Source organism: Euwallacea fornicatus, chromosome 2 (assembly GCF_040115645.1).
Source record: "Euwallacea fornicatus isolate EFF26 chromosome 2, ASM4011564v1, whole genome shotgun sequence".
NCBI classification, from domain to species: Eukaryota; Metazoa; Arthropoda; class Insecta; order Coleoptera; family Curculionidae; genus Euwallacea; species Euwallacea fornicatus.
The window spans coordinates 3,332,814-3,353,079 of NC_089542.1; the positions used below are offsets into that span (position 1 = coordinate 3,332,814).

At 35.0% G+C, this 20,266-nt stretch overlaps 2 protein-coding genes across 4 annotated transcripts in view; one reads left to right on the forward strand and one right to left on the reverse strand.

The window, feature by feature from the left end:
• The window catches only part of LOC136346108 (inward rectifier potassium channel irk-1-like), an 89,865-nt gene that overhangs the window by 43,009 nt on the left and 26,590 nt on the right, over nucleotides 1-20,266 (reverse strand). The gene's annotated exons all lie outside the window — the stretch shown is intronic.
• blo (bloated) overlaps nucleotides 1-20,266 on the forward strand; it is an 87,015-nt gene that overhangs the window by 38,378 nt on the left and 28,371 nt on the right. For 2 of the 3 annotated variants that reach the window (XM_066294728.1, XM_066294738.1), the window contains exon 3: nucleotides 12,500-12,674. In XM_066294728.1, coding sequence (XP_066150825.1) covers nucleotides 12,575-12,674 — 100 coding nt within the window. In that variant the 5' untranslated portion in view covers nucleotides 12,500-12,574. Of the gene's footprint in view, nucleotides 1-12,499; nucleotides 12,675-14,816; nucleotides 15,075-20,266 lie in introns of those variants that run through there. The other variant, XM_066294748.1, reaches the window with a different exon arrangement.

Below are 20,266 nucleotides of genomic sequence, written 5' to 3' on the forward strand. Positions count from 1 at the left end.
GGTACCATTTGGAATATTTGTTTGGCTGATTTTTTTTAATAAAGAAGTAAAATTTGCTATATAACAAATGAAGGTGCTAAATTATCTTAATAAAGTTTCATTTTTGTATTTAGCATTATTATGAGATCTGTCAATTTCAGCAAAAAATGTTTAAAGTAAAAATATTTTAACTCTTAACAAAGAATTCGAAACCCCACCAAAAAACTGGGTGTCCCATTTGAAAAAAGGAAGCTGACCCCAAGTAACAGGTGAAAGTGACTTTGAAACACAAATTACAGAATAAAAAGTTGAACCGTCAAAAATAAAAAAAAAATTATTTGATTTTTTTTAGATCGTCTTGATTTCTAGATATTTGCTTGCCCCATTTATTTAAAATCACCTGGTATAGCTTTCTTTTGTATTGAAATTCTGATCATTGATACTTTGTTACGAAGCAGTATCTTACCAAAATTCCTAGACTTTATTATTATTGGGTGGTGCATTTCATACGAAACCGAGTGTTTAATTGAGATTTAATAATAATTTCCATTAATGCTCTCGTATCATCTAACTATCCGACTGGGCAACTATAAATGGAAAACTTTCTAAAAATGCATTTTTTATTTGTTGACGACACTCAAACATAAGAAAAAAGTATTTGAATTACCTGGAAAACTCATCTCCGATCTGTTGCATTAGTGTCTTCGACTACCATCCTCAGTATGAGAATCAAAGCATCAGAGCTAATACTCATTGCAATGCGGCAGGTTAACTATGACCTAATACAGGGTGGCCCACTTTCAACGCAGGACTGAACATAGTTCGATCATTGCAGGGTATTGGTTTTGGAACAGAATGGAGTAGCAGCGATGATGATGATGATGTTATGTCGATGGCTTAGATTATAATTTGAAGCTCGCGAGCGTCATGTGAACGTTCCAGAAAGCTGTGGCGATTCAAACGTGTGTTGTTGTTTTTTCTTAATTTATTCAAGTAGCAGCTATTAATGAACATTATTGCGGCTTTGAGCTGTAATAACGTGCATTTAACATGTATTACTTTAATTAAAGTCGGATGTGTAAAGACTGATTTATAAATGAAGCAAGATTGGGTGATTTTTTTTTTGTTTCTTTTTGGGAGCGTACCGCACCCTTTGAGCCGCGTACCCGTTCGCTGCGCATCCAATGCTTTGCCACTTCGCCCGCAAGGTTAACTTGAGCCTAAACCTAACTTTTTCGCATACTCATTGAGCATTTAAAATTTCGATCCGCGCTACTTAATGTGTTCGAATTTTTCTGTACAATTGCTCAACCTTGAAATGAAATTTAGTGCACAATTTAAATTTAAAATGATATTCAAACACGATAAATTTCAGTACCACTTTCCATCCTACCAATTTGAATGCGTCTACTTAAGAATGCAAGTAATCTCCCTTTTAATGAAAGCCCGATCGATTTATTTATTATCGGCCTTTATCGGCCGTTTGATCTTCGCCTAAAGTAAAATCTTAGGATACTCTCCGACAAGTAGTAATAAGTAACAATCACAACTTAGCAGGTTTATTAATTCTGGTCATCGTATTTTATTCAGCGAGGTCTTCGCGATTAAAATCTTTAATAGGAAATTATCGACAAGAAGTGTCACTTGACAAATTAGCTCTACAGGGATAATTTAAAAAGCGTCGGAAATCTACAGTTAATTCTCGGATTATGATATCATCAGGGTCATGCAAATTTTTACCAATAAGTAAGTACTCCTCCTAATTAGCATTATTAGCTTAAATTTCTATTGGGCAATAAGGACAATATTAGACGTGAATACGAGTGCCCATGAGGAAAGATTATTAGCGATATGGCCTTCAGACTGCCAGTACGTTTCAAAAATGTAACGGTAATACTTGTGTAGATTAAATTAAACCATTTTTTTTTTGCCTTAATGAAAGAACCACCACCAAGTGTGTCTCTTATGGGTAATTACAGTATTAATTTAACTGAATTGATTACTGCGAGTCACGTTAACTGCTGCCTGGTACAGGAGCAACAATTTCCAAGTGTGCATTGGATATTCACTTTCACATTAATGCTTGCATGTGATCACTTTTTCGAATCACAGAAAAAAGTAAAAGTAAACAATAAAATTATAGAAATATTACAAAACAATTCTTTGCTACGTTTGAGACAGCCGGCGGAGATTCGAACAGGAAGAACCTTTGCGAAATTTTATTTTTTAAACTAGTATTACGAATAACTCGATGGTTAAATGGTGGTAAATAAATAATGGTGTTAGATTCAGTTGTATAATTTAATTTTATACTCCCACCTTTTTGGAAAACCAGATAGTACAGCTGCTTTGTTGCCTCTCAAGCACTTGACGAGGAATTAATCCCGAAAGTTATCAAAACTGCACAATTGAAGATAACATCTCAAAATATGACATATTTAGAGCTTCTCGCAAAACTCAAAAATTTTTAAATTTTGAAACAAAGTCCTGATTATTAGGAGAACAAGTACAGAGTTGACAACAGCACCTCCATCGCCAATGAGCTTCAATATGTCATTTTACTTCACCAATACGCACTTGATACTCCTTAAGGTATTTTAGTAATTTTCAGACTTTTGAATTGGCCTATAGTGTACATCCTAAATGTGCCTACTGTAGCAATCTGCGAGCTCACTGAAGCCTACGAGGTTGCCAGGTTTTGAATGATGTAGGAGATATTTGGAAAAATATGACAATGGCCCAAATATTTCAGTCTCTTCTATTTCACAAACTATTTTAAATGGGAAATCATTTTAAATTCAGGAGGGTTTTAACTTACTAACTCTACAAAATGGCTTTATTATGCATATCGTTAGACGACGTTTGTAATTATAACTTTGACAGCTATTCTGTTATAATACACACAGTAGAGAGCTCTATTGGAGTTTCTCCCTGAAGTTCAGATCTCAATACCAATCTTCATGAGATTTTTTCCTCGTATGTGATCAACTGAGATTGAACTAACCCACTGAGAACTAATAGACTCGAAACCAGTCTTACAGGTGTCAGTAATTTTATTTTCGCAAAAAGAGCTTTATCGAAATGCTTTTCTCCATGATGTTTACTTTTGTTCCTCGTTCTGCTGAACATGTTCAATTTAAAGTAGAAAAATTCAGCGGCATTGCGACAATCTATAGTGTGACAAACTTGGGACTCATGAGGCTAATTTATAATCATAATTTCATAATTTGTAAATATCTTGACATTTGTAGAACGCAGTTTATTGTCCAACTGTGAAAATGAAAGCAGCCTTTCGCCATTAGGTCTAAAACGAAACCAGATGTTCACGTTGCATGTACAAATTTGGATTTGTCTCCAAAGGAATGCATCTATTCACGTAAATGGTCAGCGTTATTCAACATTTTTGTCTTTTAGTTATACACTATTGCTTATATGTAGTGTAACTAGCTAAAACCTTAAAATAGACACGCTTGTAAAAAAATATTTTTTTTGTAATTAATAAAATATGTTTCTTGTTTGTCCAAATATTTTGAAGGTACAAATATATTTTCGATATATTTTGTTTACTTCTTTTTGTTTAGACAACTTTATTTGTGATAAAGTTCATATGAAGGGCAACAAATTTTTTTATTTATCTTATTGTGTGATACAGACTTTGCCCTGTGCCATAGAAGGTATAAACCTTCGGAGGACGGTTCAATACGACAACGATCCGAATCCGACCTCCAAATTAATTAAAGAGTGGCTAATCATACATAAGGTAGATGTGATGATCTGGCCGGTTCGTAGTCCCGATCTAAACCCCATAGAGAACCTTTGAGATGAAGCTTAAAGAAGAATTAATGAGAAAAGAATAACAAACGTAGCGGATTTATTCAACGAAGTACAAAAATGCTTGGATATTTTAAGATTATGTTGAAAAATTGTTAAAGTCTATGAACAATAAATGTAGGAAAGTAATTAAAAATGAAGGATATGTTACTAGATACTAAATAAAAGGTTTAATTGTAAGGGAAAATACAAGGTGGCCCATATATATGGCACAATGTTTATATCTTTTGAAATGTCGGAGATAGAAAAAAAAAAACGTTTAAACGAAGGTCTTAGAACTAATTCTTTCGCATATAATGATGACCATGAAATTTTTTTATATATCATATTCTCGCGTCTGGAATGTCTAACTTTTTTTTTCAAATGGCAACATATTATTTTTTATCCTTTTTTTGGAATGGACATCTCTTTTTACATATCACTATATAAAAATGTTTTGGGGGGGGGGGGTGCATTAGGAAAATTTTGAAATAAAACGCAGTAATATTTGTAATGTTAGGATTCATCATTTTACGTGCGCCTATGGTTATCGGTTTTATTTTTTACTGGTTATTGAAATTTACTGTAAATGCTCAAAACGTTAACTATTATGTGTAATACATAAATTGAGTCTTTGCATAAAACTTTGCTTTGCATTTACCAACATTTCGTCACTTATTTCCCGATATGTATTATTTATTCGAGCCCTCAGGTCGTTTAAATTGTTTGACCTATCCTTATACACTTTGTTCTTTAGGTGGCCCCATAAAGAAATCGCAGGTGGTTAAATCGGGTGATCGAACAGACCATTCCACTGCTCTTCCCCTTCCAATCCACCTATTAGGAAATACATTATTTAAATAATTCCTCACTTCTAATCCATAGTGAGGCGGAGCCCTATATTATTGTACCCAATCATCATTTTGATTTGGATAACAAGTTTCTATTGCAGGAATAATATTCTGGATCAATAGATTTAAATACCGCTCAGCTGTTAAAATTTCTTCTAAGAAAAATGGTACAATTATGAAATTAACAAGAATGCATGCTTAAACGTTTACTTTTTAAGGACGTTGCGTGTGATTTTGTATTATTCAGTAAGGGTTCTTTGGCGATCAACGTCGAAAATTATGTCTATTGACTAATCTGTTGAACTTAAAAGTTACTTCATCAGAAAACAAAATTTTGGGCAAAAAATGTGGGTTCTGTTGACGCAAATCACTCATAGTTTCATAAAACTGTAACCTCATGTCAAAATTATTTTCGAAAAGTTCTTAGAACACGAGTATTTTGTATGGATGAGATTTTTCCAGTTTCAGGAGTCAACAAATTGAACTGTCTTAGAGACCTTATAATTCCTTTCCAGCTCTCTGGCAAATACTCTTGGGTTGCCTTGAACTTCCAATAGTAATTCCAAGGCCTTGTTATTATCAGTCACTGATTTTGATCGACCTGTCTTAAATTTATCCCGAACACTGCCTATCTCCTTGAATTTTTTTATTACTTTAGACACACAAGATTGGGTGGTAGGGGCTCGGTCAGGATAAACATCATTAAAAAGCACTCACACACTTCCGGTTGGGTTCTTTTTTTGCATCCAATACCAAACATTCTTAAAACATCGACACGTTTTTTTTTCGATTAAATGTACCATTTTGTATCACTTTAACTGCACTTTATCGATAAATATAAACAATATTTCAATAACCAGCAAAAAATTAAACCGATAGCCATAGGCGCACGTAAAATAATGAATTCTAACATTATAAATATTATTGCAGTTTATTTCGAGATTTTCCTAACGCAACTTCTCAATATTTTTATGTAGTGGTATGTAAAAAGAAATGCTCATTCCAAAAAAAGGCAAAAAATAATAGGTTATCATTTGAAAAAAAAAGTAGGACATTCCAGACGTGAGACTATGAGATACAGAAAAATGTCAAGATCATTATTATATGCGAACCCCAATCCCCCAAATCCTAAAACTTTTGATTAAACATTTTTTTATCTCCAATATTTCAAAAAATATAAACATTATTTCATATATATGGGTCACCCTGTATAATAAATGCTTTAGTTGCTTTTCTCTTAATCCATATGTTTTAGAATATTTTTTTATTCACAGTTTTGGAAACATTTAACAAGTGAACCTTGACATCAATATATTTATTCTTTATTTTAATAAACAATTATTAATATCAAATTCATGGAGTTGCAGGAAAAAAAAATCGAATTTAAAAAGTAGCTAGACATTTGAGCGATAGTATGCGTTAAGGAAATTTTTAATCCCCTATTTTATGCATTTTTTACATTCGAGTGTTGAAAGAGGGTTTATCCGCTTTGCAATTAAATCACTCTACAAGCCCGCAACACGCACATGAAATGCGACATCGATCGTTAAGTGACATATGCGGGTGTAAAGTATACTTTTCAAACCTGAATCTTAAGAACGTCTCCTGCGAACGACAAGAACTTTAATGCGTTTTGCAGTCTTAAAAAAGATGTGGTTCGAAACTCGCTCGAAAATGGGTTTTCGCCCTCGTGAGGTTTTACGATAATTTTTTATATTAAGGTTCCACTCGTGTGAAAAGTAATATTTTATGCTCGAGGAGGCCGCGCTGACATTGACGAGCTTCATTTAATATGCACAAAGGGCGCTGCGTTGTTTGCATGGGGAGCCTGTCGCTTGAAAGGACACAATTTGCAGGTGGTAAACGTTGCACACTAATATCATAAGCAAAGTTTTACGGTGTTCGTTGGTGTTACAAGCAGACACCCTTAGGCACACAACATATTCAGTTACAATGCAATGGTTTATTGCTAGCGACCAGGGATTCCTTCTAATCTAAAGAGATCTTCGAGACATTGTAGCATTTCAGGTGTTATTGCGCTATTGCGTGTTTCAACTTTACATTTGTAAACGTTTGACTTTAGCAATAAATTTCAACATTTCCTTCAAATGGAAAAAAGCTTTAATATACGACAACTACCTGCTAGTGGAGCGTGATTAAAAAGCTCACGCGGCGAAAATTCCTCGCAAAGGCCACTCTCATAGGCTTGAATGGCTATTATGATATTTTTATAATAGTTGGCAGCTATATGCAACTGTACGACTTTGTTTTAGGTGGCAGGTTGTTATTACTTTAATTGGATTTTGTTGGACGCATAAGTTGGTACCGGGTACTGTTTCGTTATAGTTGAGTGCTATTTGATCACACAACCGGCGCTAAATACTAATAACCAGTTTCGTGTCTAATTTGTGCCCTTCAAGTAGAGTTGGTCAGGACATACAAAATGATCTGATCGAGCAGGGAAACTCGGTTGCTGTGCGACATCCCTGTTTGTTTCAACGTTCTAACGGGTCCAACTCGCTTCGTGTTCTTTTTTCTTTCCATTCCGCCAGAATGGGTTTCTTGCCTATGAAATTGCCCCATGTTTGAAGTGGAAATGAAACGAACCCAGCAATTTTCAAATACACGTTGCTGGAAAAGACTGCACTCATAAAATTTCTGTGAGTGTGTATTACTGCGGTTACAATCGTTGCTTAATAATGAAGTACCTGATTTCAAATGCAGAACAGGTGGTGAATGAATTTTTCGCGATTGTGTAACTCAACCGTGTAACAGTCAACAAAATTCAGGGAAGCGCGTGTTCCTGTCCAATGAGGGCCGCATCATTGTGGGTACGTCATGGCTTCCAATATTTTCCTGAGTATGGGTGGCGGTGGTACTAAGGTCGGCAGAAGTAAAATCTGATAATCGAAATTTTCCAAAGCGACTCTCTCGTTATGAATAACGGACAGTTGTTTGCGTTTTTGGCCAGAAGAATCCCATTTTCCTCGCTCGACTAGGAGTGAATTGCGAAGTTAAGTTATGTAGTGATTTAATGTTTCTACTTGTGGAATTGTTTACTTGGCCAATCCTCAATGCTGCCTCGAGGCTTGCTCTATTCGCGAGAGCATCTTTGCTGATTCAAACATCGAAAATTTTCCCCTCGCATTTCTCTCCAGAATTCTACTTGTTGCTGCCACTCCCACTTTCGGAGCTCTCACTGAACTATAGGAGATTTATTATTTTACAAATTTGCTGTCAGTTTCAACTAATCCATGTAAAACTGCAACATAATCACAAGGGTAATAAATACTACTCCTACTCGCAAAGATTACTCTTTACCCGTTATGCTTAATACGGAAACTAGACTCAATCTAGGTGAAAACAATGCGCTAAAGCCCACTCGTGTGGAAGCTTCAAAGCATAATAAAGGTCATTAATATTTAATTACGGTGCTCTGCATTTTAAGCAACAAGCGACCAGCACCGTTTTCACGATCACTTAAACGTTGAGCATAAAATGGTAACTTGAAAAGGATAAAACAATAGTCTGCATGCACACGCGAACCATTTTGTGTTTAATTACATCATTTTTTATACTCTTCACCTAGATTTAAGGTCGTACGTTATACCGGTCAAGAGATGCAGTCGATACAACAACGTTTTTATGCCTCGCGGCTCTTATTTTATTGATTTATCCTTGAACCAAGTTTTTGCTTAGGAATCAATTTGATTCAATGTCGCGAGAGAGGTTTAGCAGTCTCCTTAATGGAAAAATGCAAATTGTTCAGATTTGAAAAACGCTGTTATTGTTTTTGAAGTCGCTCTCAACTCATTATATTTATAACTTTATTCAAATTTAATACAAAATGAATTATAAAAGATTAGGAGTAATTATAATGTTATGTACAGGGCGTGCACAAAGTACGAAATAAATTCGTTTTCCCAATCTGCAATTAAAATAATAATAAAAAAAAAAAACGTTTAGTGGACGTCTATGTTTCGTCGCTGGCCGCAGCAAAGAAAAATATGTTTTTCAGAATTTACCAAAAAATTTGTTATGTAATTTAGTAGAAAAAGAATATTTCGTGCGTAAAAAATTTCAAATAAAATGATCAAAAACACGGGTCACCATAAAAAAAAATTTACCCTCACGTCATATCTAGAACAATGATACCATGATGACGTCACGGCTAATGTTGTCTAAGTATGGTTCAAATCACGTGACTTTTTGTGCACGCCGCAGGCTTCATGTCCTCAGTGATGCCACATGTTGTCAAAATAATATGTCGCAGGGACGCCACAGGCTCCTTACACCGGCTGTTTAAGAACTTGTGCATTATGCCAACGATAATAACAACAACACCGATAATAAATAACCAGGTGCACTATTCTAGTTCTCAAAAGAACAAATTTTCACCGCCAAAGCTGATGAACAAAACGTCGACAAATCAAACAGCAACCATGTAGAAAATTGGGTTGCGTTTTGACATTTAAATATATCTTTATTCTTTTTTATCTTATTAAATTTATATAATTCGTCATTTTGCGTAACGTGACTCAATCGTTATGTTTTGTGACGTCAATAAAAAGTTACCCGGATTGAACCACACAACAAGTGGAATTGTAAACTAAAGCCCACGTGCCCGAACATTTTTCATTATTTTAATTCCACACCGTGAAAATGAATTTATTCCATGTTTTGTGCACACCCTGTATATAATTTATGTTAACAACCTTTAGGAACTTACCTTAGGACCAATGCTAATGGCACCGTGCCAATGTACGCTTGGCTTATCTAAGCCACCTTTATGATGCCACGTAATTAATACACACTCTTAAAGTCGTCGAGTTAAGCCAGGCTTAGACGCATCCTATGTCGGTGCAAATAGTGGTTATATTTAAGCTCGGATTGTAAAGCCACGAAGAATATGGGTACCCATGATTATGCAGTCTAACCTCTAACAACAGGCTCATTTTAGAGCACTTTACGAGGTGTATTTACTCATATCCAAAATAATTGTCTCGTTTATAGAATTACGAGGGTCTGGCATATTTTACGATAATATTTTTGAACTTCAGTTTGGCGCGTTGCGATTCAAACCTGCGCACGCATCTTTCGCTCAGTGGATAATTTCCCACGGCCGATTTGAGTGATCCAAACCCATCTGGTCTGAACTGCGAAATTAAATATCATTGTGTGACGCTAACAGAGGAATGTGTGTATAATCTTCTTTAATTATTTTGACTGCGGTACTCTGTGTTTAATGTCTCTTTTGAGGGTGTTCGGACCTATATATCAAAACTTTTTCCCAGCGGCGATAATATGGCCTCAATATTGCCTTCCAACGGTAATCGACGTTTTTCCACTTTTACCTAGAAAACCGTGTGGAGCGTAAGGGTAGAGTCAGAACGAAAGCGTCGCGCTGCGCAAGGTTGCGCAAGGCTGTGTAGTTCCGTGCTGCGTCGATCTGCGCTCATGCGCTGCTACTGATGAAATCTTTGACTTGTTATTATAATACAGGTTGTATTATCTGTTAAACCCCTCCTGTATTATAATACAGGTGAGGTTTAACAGCTCCTCGAACTCCTATGAATTTATTTGCGATATCACAAAAAAATTAATTAGGAAGATGTATATGAGGTTAATGGAGGTAAATTTAAAAATTAGCGACAACCCTACAGAGTGTCTCGAAAAAGCGAGGACTCATAATGTGTCCCTTTTTTAATTGGGACCACCTTGAACTTTTTTCACGTGCTAGAATCCTTTCTAAATTCTGTATTAATTTCTTTTTTTACCCTCGAATGCAGTAGCTCGAAGCTAGGACGTATCAAAGATATTTTAGACATTTGCAGGGCCTCATAAGAAAACTAATATTGCAGTTTGCTTAAGTTATATTTTGATAATTTTAGAATACTTTCTTCGATAAGATGACCTTAACAGGCATGAATACTCATTTAGCCAAAAAGACGTATAGAGTGTTCACAATAACAACTTTAATTATCCCCTTTTAAACTTTTTTTTTTAATTAGGAGAGTAGGTTTTTTGTGACACAGGCTAAAAGAAAATACAAATTCCTTTATTTTTCTATTAAAACGTAAAACAAAAAAACAAAGAAATAGACCATGACACCGCATAATTAACACTCGGGCACTTAATCATGAAGGCAAGTTTTGCCTAGATAATTAATAATTCTATTAATATATAAAATAAATATTGCATTATTTTATATCAAAATGACAAAAATTGAATTTTCTTTCGTTTTACGTCATAAAAAAACCTCATCCTATTCGGAAAATCAACAAAATTGAAGGTGAAAAGGTAATAATTAAAGTTGTTATTATGAACGCCCCGTGTGTATTTTTGGCTAAATGGGTATTCGTGCCTGTTAAGACAATTTTATAGGGGAGTCTGTCCGAAAATTATCAAAATTTAACTTATGCTCACTGCGATATTCATTTTTTTATAAGGCACTGCAACTATCAAAAATTTCTTTTAAAATGTCATAGCTTCGAGTCACTGAATCCTAGTGTAAAAAAAACTAGGAATCAATATAGGCTTGGGAGAAAATTCCATCAAGTGAAAAAATGCAAGTGGTGCCATTAAAAAAAGAATGACACTTTGTGCCGCCTCGCTTTTCCGAGACACCCTGTAAGGTTCTCACTAATTTTAAAATTTATCTTCATTAGCCTCATATACCACCCCATAACTGATTTTTTTAATGAAATCACAAACTCATAGGAGCCCGGGGAGCTGTTAAGCGAACGCCCTGTATAAATCCATTTTCCATTATTTAAAAAGCAATTAGAAACGATTGAATTATCACTATTTGTAGAACGTCATTTCAGCTTAAAACCCGTAATAACAGTACCGACATTTGTTGTTGTTTCCGTCATCAATCTGCTGTGAAAGTTTCAACTCATTTATCTCGTAATGTGCTGAAACAATAATCTCACAATCAGTATGATCTAACTTACATTACTTTCAATTTGGGAAACCAGTTTTCAGGCGCCAGATTAATATATCGGCCTAGTTATTAAGATACTACATTACCTAATGTCTCACGTACACCTTTTTAATTTTTCTTATTGGGAGCGATTTAAATTTAAAATGCTGCCTTAAATTGGTTTTTAATTGCGGCTTTTAACGATATCACACAGGAGGCGGCAAGTTATTATCATTGGATTCAAGGGCAATTTGTTGGTTATTTCATCTATATCAGTAAGCTTTCTATTCTAGACCACAGAGCCATCCTCAGGTGGTCCACCAACTCATAATTCAGTATTTTATACCGGCCAAAAAGGTTTTAAATAACCTTCTCTTTTTCTCCTTGCTATCCATCATCACCACTAATCACATCACCATTGCAGATCACCTAATCACCGCCAACACAAAATATGAAAAAAGGCGTATTTAACTGAGGTTTACTGGCAATTTTATGATTATGAATATTAAATTTTTGTCGTTGTACGTATAGCAATAAATAATTAAGGAGATTTGGAACCGAATGGTGTGGGCCTGAAACAGTCCTTCTAACCATCCACAGGAAACCTAAATTTAGAAATTCAACCAGTTTACCTGCCATTAAATAAATCATTCGAATTAATCCATTTTGCAAAATTTATGGCTTGATTTCCATAGTAAACGCTGGTGCAATATTGTGCCCACAATATCAACGGAACCAGTTTGTTAAATGAACATATTAGATAACCATTAAGCCACCTACATTTCAATTATTGTTATTAGATGCAATATTCACTGAATCTATTTCAGGAACAAATTTGTTAACTCGCGCTCCTTAAGCCAACAAAAACCAATAAGAAAACTTCAGTTAATATACACTGGTCACTCACGAATTATCATATATTTGACACTTTCAGAGGCACCCATAGAAGACTGTGAGGTTGTGATGTGAGGAGGACTGATTAAGTGACCCATATGTTAGAAAGGACGAGATGCCCAGTGCAGAGGTCACCCGGTCTGATTCTAACCGGTCAGATGCTTCGCAAAGACCCAGGGTGTCCTTTAATAGGGATGTTCATGTGAAACGAATCGGTAGGAAACGAGTCTTTTTGTTCCTAACGAATCTAACGACCGCAATATAACCCTTAATAACTTGTAATTTGTTTCCTTAATAGATTAATAATTATCTAATCAGGAATTACTTTGAAATAAAAGCTTGGTGTGGCTAATGGTAGGTAGAAGCAATAACTGGCATACATTTACATAACTCTATTTGTTTAGGAGATATTCAGTAAAATATGTTTTGAAGTAGGTACTTGGACAAAAAAAATTCAATCGATGTTGACTTTTTCGCATTAATTTTATCAATTTTCCGGTCTTCAAATTACTTAGAAATTTTCCTTCTTTCTTATTAGCATCATATGTTTTTAACAAATAGTCGTGATCTCGGTCTTTCAATGTCCCATAATTATAGAGTATTTATATTTATCTTGCTATATTACTAGTACACGTCTATTAACTCACCTATATTATTAATAAGTTGGAATTTCCCTTGAAGACGGCCAAGATATTTCGCTTTTTTGCTCTCACTCTGATGATCAGTTTCAGTTTTGTCATCTTCATTACCGTCATTTTTTGCACAGGGAAGAAATAAATGGTTATAGTCGCCATATCCAAAGTACCATTTTGCCATTAAAATTGAAAAACTGTTATAATAACTCACTGCGTTTCCGAAGAAGACGAAGGCAAATGCGACGTATTATAAATGGTCGGCGAAAGAAAAGTATCGAATTACAATTTCGTACAATCCAAAAGATGCCAAAATAAATAACGATATAACGATGCTATTAATAAGTGGTGGTGGAAATATTGGATTTCTAATGGTTTTTCCATTATTCCAGTTTAACTTTTGCCTCTACACGATATTGATATTCCTCCGAAGAAACCGTGTCCGAGGTAAAAGTTTCATGTCTGACAACACAAAATTGCTTCACATTGAATTTTCGCTCCGTTAGTATTGAAGTTTTTTCCCCTTTTCGACCTTGGCTAAAGTCTAGAATACGAGAAATTTATTATCGACCTCTTTCAAATAAGAAATTTTCCTCGAACAGAAACTATCGCATGAAGCAGTTACTGCCTATTGGAGGATGTATTCTCTAACGAGCTGCCTAGAAGGTGAAACTTTCATGTCTGGCAATAGAGAGTGTTTCGCAGTTTACTCATTTCTCACTGAACGGTTCATGAAGTATGGACTGGAAAAGTAGTTGCTACTTCAAAAAATGTGGTTGCACGCCCATGTTTTTTGGACACGTCCTCGTTTTACGTCTTAAGATGAGGTGGAAAACTTTGAAATTCGCAGTATTGAAACGTTCTCCAGCCAACATGCGAATTGTCCTTTTTGGTCGTTGAAATACAGGAGTCACTGCAATTCAGTTCTGATATTGTTAGCCACGCTGAAAGTTTTTTTGGGAGTGACGCAGTGATCTCCCTTTTACCAACGATTTGCAGTAAATCACTTCTTTCCCATTCTGGTATCGCGAGAGAGTCGCTGGAAATCAGTGATGTGAGGAAAGATGCTGTTACAAGCCGTTCCTGCGGGTCCGTAAAGGGTTGTCGGTAATCTGGATTCCACGAAAATCGAGCGTTTCTTTTCGGTAAGTCGACGACACGAGCGGCTTACCAATGTTCGCAACGTGGCCCTCAGTGCTTTTAAACCATTCAAAAAATACCTTTGTTTTCCTACTTCTCGACCCGTCGGAAACAAAAGGAGCAGCGACGTTATTTATCAAGCTGTGTAGAGAAGAATGAGCTTCTTCAAAGAATACTACTATTATTTCTTTCATTCTCATCGCAGTGGCTGTCATTGTGCAGATACGTATAGTAGACGAGAAACTATCCGAGACTTCCAATAATTGCAAGCCATATTTAATAAAAAAAACGTGAGGAGTATGTATACCCTTAATTACAATTTCTTCGCCGTATACATCGAAGGACGAGAAAATAAAGCAAAAATAGAGAAGAGTGTAGTAGCCTCGCAGGAAAGAATGGTCCACTGTAATTGCTAATATTCATTAATAAATTGCTTGCAATTGTGAGCTGCAGCTTGAAATGCCTCTATAAATAAATGAAAGGAGACAGACCTCTCCGTGGATGTAAAATGAAGTTGATAATAACCTTCAACTTAGATTGTAGACATAAAATTCATTTCAGGTTTTCAATGGTCAAATATTTCAGTCTGAATATAGACGTGAAGGAATAAACAGCTCGGGTGCGTTTCGCTGGTTAGATCATTCTCTACGTAATTACTTTCGTTTTATACGTTTTGATTTTGTGTGGCTGCAACAAACACAACATCAGTGCGAGCGATCCGCGACAAACACTCTGTTCATATAAGTGGATTTGTTTCGTTCAAGAACCTGTAAGTGATGCTGCTTTTTGTTGTTTGTCTACTAAGCCTCTTCTTCGAACTAATTTTCCTTACCAAAACTAAAGGTATAATTACTCAATATGCTAACTTTAATAACTGTCTTTCTGTCTGCAATTGCGTTCTTACCTGAAATAAATAGTAGATTTTTTTCCCACCTATCAACGTACGAGGATAGCCCCAGACGTACCCAGCCTAACGTTTAAAGGAAAAAAAAAGTTGTGAAATATCACATTGTTCCTCAACATGCTCCCCTTTGAGATAGACACAGTTTTCCCCAGCGAGGTTCTATGCCCTGTTTATAGCGAGGAGCTTGGAACGTTTCAAAATAAGCACCAACCTCGGACACCACCTCTTCATTATCTGCAAATTTCTATCCACTGAGCCATTTTTTGAAGTTGGAAAATAGACACTGATCTGAGAGGACTAAATCTGACGAATAGGGTGGCCAACGAAAACGTTTGAAATTAAGTTGATTGATTTGAAAGTGTTGTCTTGATGAAGCAAGATTTTTTTTTCGCCAAATGCACTCGCTTTTCTCTAAATTTTTCGCTCAAGCTCTGGAGTAAATTTCTGTAATATTCTCTGTTCATTTATTTTCTTTAGGGAGATAATCAATAAAAATATCCCACCGGCATCCCAAAAAACTGACGCCATCACCTTTCTTGCAAATGATTTTCGCCTTCATTGGAGTTGATTCTCCTTTTTAAATTCATTATTTTGACTGCTCTTTCGTCTCAAGTGTGAAATGATGGACTCATGTTTCATCATCTATGGTTATGAATCGATGCAAAATTGCTGCTTTACTGTTGTGTGAACATTACCAAACACTCTCTTGAAACATCCTCACGGCGCTGTTTTTGTTAAATTATGAGTAATCGCGGCACCCATCTTGAGCACAGCTTTCTCATATCTAATTTTTGATCAAAATACGATTTACAGTAGTTTTCGCGATAGCTATTTTCCGGTACAGTTTTGTAAGTTTCCACCAGAATATCTGAATTGGTCAGATCTGGAGTGTCAACGGGTCGTCCACTGCGGAGTTCGTCTCGGCATCTCTTACGACCGCGTTTCATCTCTGTCGCTCAATATTTTACAGTTGTTAACGAAGGACCAGATTGCTCTATAGTAAAATCTAACTCCGCTTTGATGTTGGGTGAACTAAGACCTTTCGAATGAAATCATTAAGTCACATATTGATGACCAGTTTTTTACATGTCCACAAAATCTCTAAAAGTGTCCACGAAAAACGACTCCAAAACAAACCCAAATTAACGTAGCACGTTCAAAATTCGGACATAGGCTTTTTAAGATTAGGTCTTTGTAATTTAGGCAAATTTTTAATAAAAAAGTCACCAGCTATATTGAAGAAAATGGCTCTCCCTTACAATGGTTTTATTTTCAAACTTAAAAAATTGAAATTTGAAAAGAACCTATATGAGAATAGAGGCAATTAATTGACGTAATACTTCCGGTTTAATTGGAAATAACCTTAATTTCGATTTTTAAATTTAACGCACTACACGTTTTTACTGTTTTGGAATCTAGATGTAATTTTTAGTCAAAAATATGTCATTTAAAAAAAAAAAAAAATTTGTGAAAATATTGATATGCTCTTAGTATTTAGAAAATGTCGTCAACGGCCTTTCGATGCTGCGCGACTTTATGCGGAAAGGTTTCCACTTTCTCTATACTTTCTCTGCGCCACTTAGAAACAATTCAGACCGAAATTATTTTAAAAAGTTATTGAATAAAATAAAAACGGAAAATACTAATGAAGAAAAAAACTTTATTATCAGTGGAGACAAAGAAATCGATGTTTTATTTATGGTAGAAGTTAATCCAAATACATCAACTCGTGGGATAGCTCTAGATAGTGAGATTAGCTATTTGTCAGGGCGTCTAGTGTCGAAAAAACTTTTCTATTCTTGTGGTTATCAGTAAGCAATTAATTGAGATGAATATGACAATCTCGTTGTTTTCGGAAAGTAAGAACATTTTGAACTGTTTTTCTCATAACGTTGTTCAGTTGATTATAGAACCTATAAACGAGCATAAAAGCTCTGTAACTAATTTACTTTTAATATTCTTAGTAAAACTTACTAACAATTCTGAGTCCTAATAATTCCTGCCAGCAGTTAAAGCCAAATCGTTCTCGACGATTACCTTCCATTATCAAATATAAATTATTTTGAAACCAATATTGCCTATTGTTCCGTTTGAAGAGTCCGACATTAGTAAATCTGGTCTCATCAGAAAATAGTATGATGGAAAGACATTCTCCAAATACGAACAGCATACAATTTTTTTCACTTTTAGTATAATTTTATAATGTGTTATAATTTAATTTGATTGCATTTTCACTAATACACAATTTCTACAAGTAGAAATATTTTTTTCTGTTGTTCTGTCATTTCTCCATAGCCAATATATTTTTTTCTAAATTTGAACGCATGCTGTATTTGATATGAAAAAATTCAGCAAAAAATGATCTTTTTGAAAATCACAATGAGTCACCATGTTGCCATTTAAAAAATGGAAGATAAATGAGAAAACTGTTCTTCGGTATTCAAATTGCTTATAAAAGAAAAAGTACTCAATAAAATGACAAATTAGTATTTTTCCTTGTAATTCTGACCTAAAATTGTGCCTATTACTTATGCCTCAGTGGCGCAGCTCGACATGAACAAATTACAAAAAAAAGTATTTTTTTCAATGACATGTTTTTAAACTAAATATGACCTCTAGATTCCAAAAAAGGAAATATTTATAGGGCGTTACACTTAAGACTCATTAACGATTAAACTAGAAGTGCTAGAAAAATGCAATTAATGTCAATCAATCGACTCTATTCTCGTATAGCTTCTCTCTAAATTTAAATTTTCTAAGTTAAAAAAAAAGTTATAAAAGTGACTCATTTTTTTTGAATCAGCCGATGTATTAGGTCGGGTACTACTGGGACAGTCCTCGTAAGCATTATTGAACCAACCTTTTAATGAGATTGAGCCGAATCAAATATTCGTTTGCCCTATGATGATAAATCTGAAAAAGAAGATATGTATGTACTTACTAATTCTTCTTCAAGAAAATAACACTATATGTATATTATTTATAGATTCACATAATGTAGTATATATGTGAATATTCACTATTTAATCCAAACAAAGCCCCTCATAACAGTTTTAAAAGTAGAGCAAAATCTTGTTTAAATTATTGATTAATGAGAGGCAATTTTCAATTCCGTGGACGTTTAAACACGGTGCTTGTTTGCACGCCTGTTGATGTCTCTGAGATATCAATGACTTTGAATGAGCATAAGCGGCGATTTTAAAATATTATTTAACTACTTAATAAATTATAATTTTAGATGCGAAGTAGAGCATTTGAAATGATATTTGTAAATGGTCGAAGGAGTCGTTTATACAAAAGAAAAGTTATTACATGGAGACAGGGAAGTGAATTTGGATCCATTTCATTGTATAACGAACCAATTTTTAACATATCTAAATCATTAATTATCGTGTCGTTCACCACTAAATCTTACTCAACATTTTTAAAATATTATGTTCAAAAAGCCACTAAGTTGACTCAAGAACGAACCTTTGAAGACTTTTAATACTTTTGTTTGTTTCTATTGTCTGTGAATTGATTTAGTTCAGTTTCTAACTTGTTATTTACCAATATCCGACCTCCAATTTTTCAATCATTTTCGATAGTGTGCACGAACACATAAACAAACACAAATGAATTTATGTCAGCCAAGGAGGGCGTCAGAACCGGCAATAAGCCGCACTTTGAGGAAACTACAAGGAACCCATGTACACGGGCACCTAACCATCGACGTAAATAATTATGGACTCAAACCTCATTTCAGGTTCTCAATGGTCAAATATTTTAGTCGGAATATAAACACGAAGGAATAAACATCTTACGTGCGTTCGTTAGATAATTTCATACCTAATTAGCGTGGTTTAAACGGTTGATTCTGACTGAGTTCAAACGGCGCGTCAACCTATTTGTGCACTGAATAAATCTCGTTAACGAACCGGTAAGTGATGTTGTTTTTTCAGTCTGCACGTTAAGGCTTTTTGCAAAATGTTAAATGAGACCAATTAATGTCGTTATGGTTTTCAATTGCGGCTTCTTTATGAAGATGGGCGGGAAGAACTCTTTCTTATCTTGCTATGTCAGAGCGAAGCTTTTTTAGTGACAGTAATGTGATGCATGTAGTTTGCAATTTGCAAAACAACCAATTTGGATGTGGCACCTGAAATACCTAATTTTATAGTCATCGGCTCTTCAGAATCACAAAATTAAATACAAGTTGGTGAAAAATGTAGAATAGGCAACGATACTTTCTGGGGAAATGATTCTGAGATGTTGAGGGTTGGAAGAATTTTGGGGGCTGAACGTCCTGATCAACTCATTGCATCATAACTAAATTTCCAAAAACTTCAACCAATTTGAGGTATGGAGGCAAACACAGATGTATGATGACGTCATGAATAAATGTTATACTGGGTGCCGGCAGTCAAACTACACACTGTATAACCATTAATTAATAGTTTTCACAAATTTCTAATAGCTCACGCTGGCTAATAAAACGCAACAGTGGTTTATAAACACAATGTGCCTATCAACACATCAACTAAATATTCAGTTAGTTATTAGTAGCTCACAACATTCATATGTAATAATTAGTATGCATATCACATCTGTAGACTGTATACTTATAGTTCAGCATGCATTTGTCTTGACATGTGCAAATTTAGCCAGGCAGTCGGTCAATATTACTTATCTTGTCGCCTTTTGCTTGTATGTAGGTATTTAATTACATGCCCGAACTGTCCACTGTCATTTTTCTTGTAAATGGTCATTACATTGTTGATATTTGTCCGCTATTTTATAATCAGCTAGGAAATGCATCGTTTTGTGCGTCTGTGGAGAGACCGAAGTGAATGGCGCAAGTTATACCTCGCTCAAGTTAACTTTGCGAGTGAAGTAATAAAGCATTGGATGCGCAGTAAACAGGTACGCGGCTCGAAGTGTGCAGTACACTCCGAAAAAAAAATTAGCGCAATTTTTCTTAATTTAGTGCGCGTGCGTGACGACTTGCAAAGCTCTTAACTTGCGGAAAAATGGGCCATGTTGAGGTTTATAAATCCACAGTTCAACATTAAATATTGCATGGACAAGCTAGCGAAGCTGTTGAAAATGTGTTGCATTTTATGAGACGCGAAACTGAACAGAATACACCACT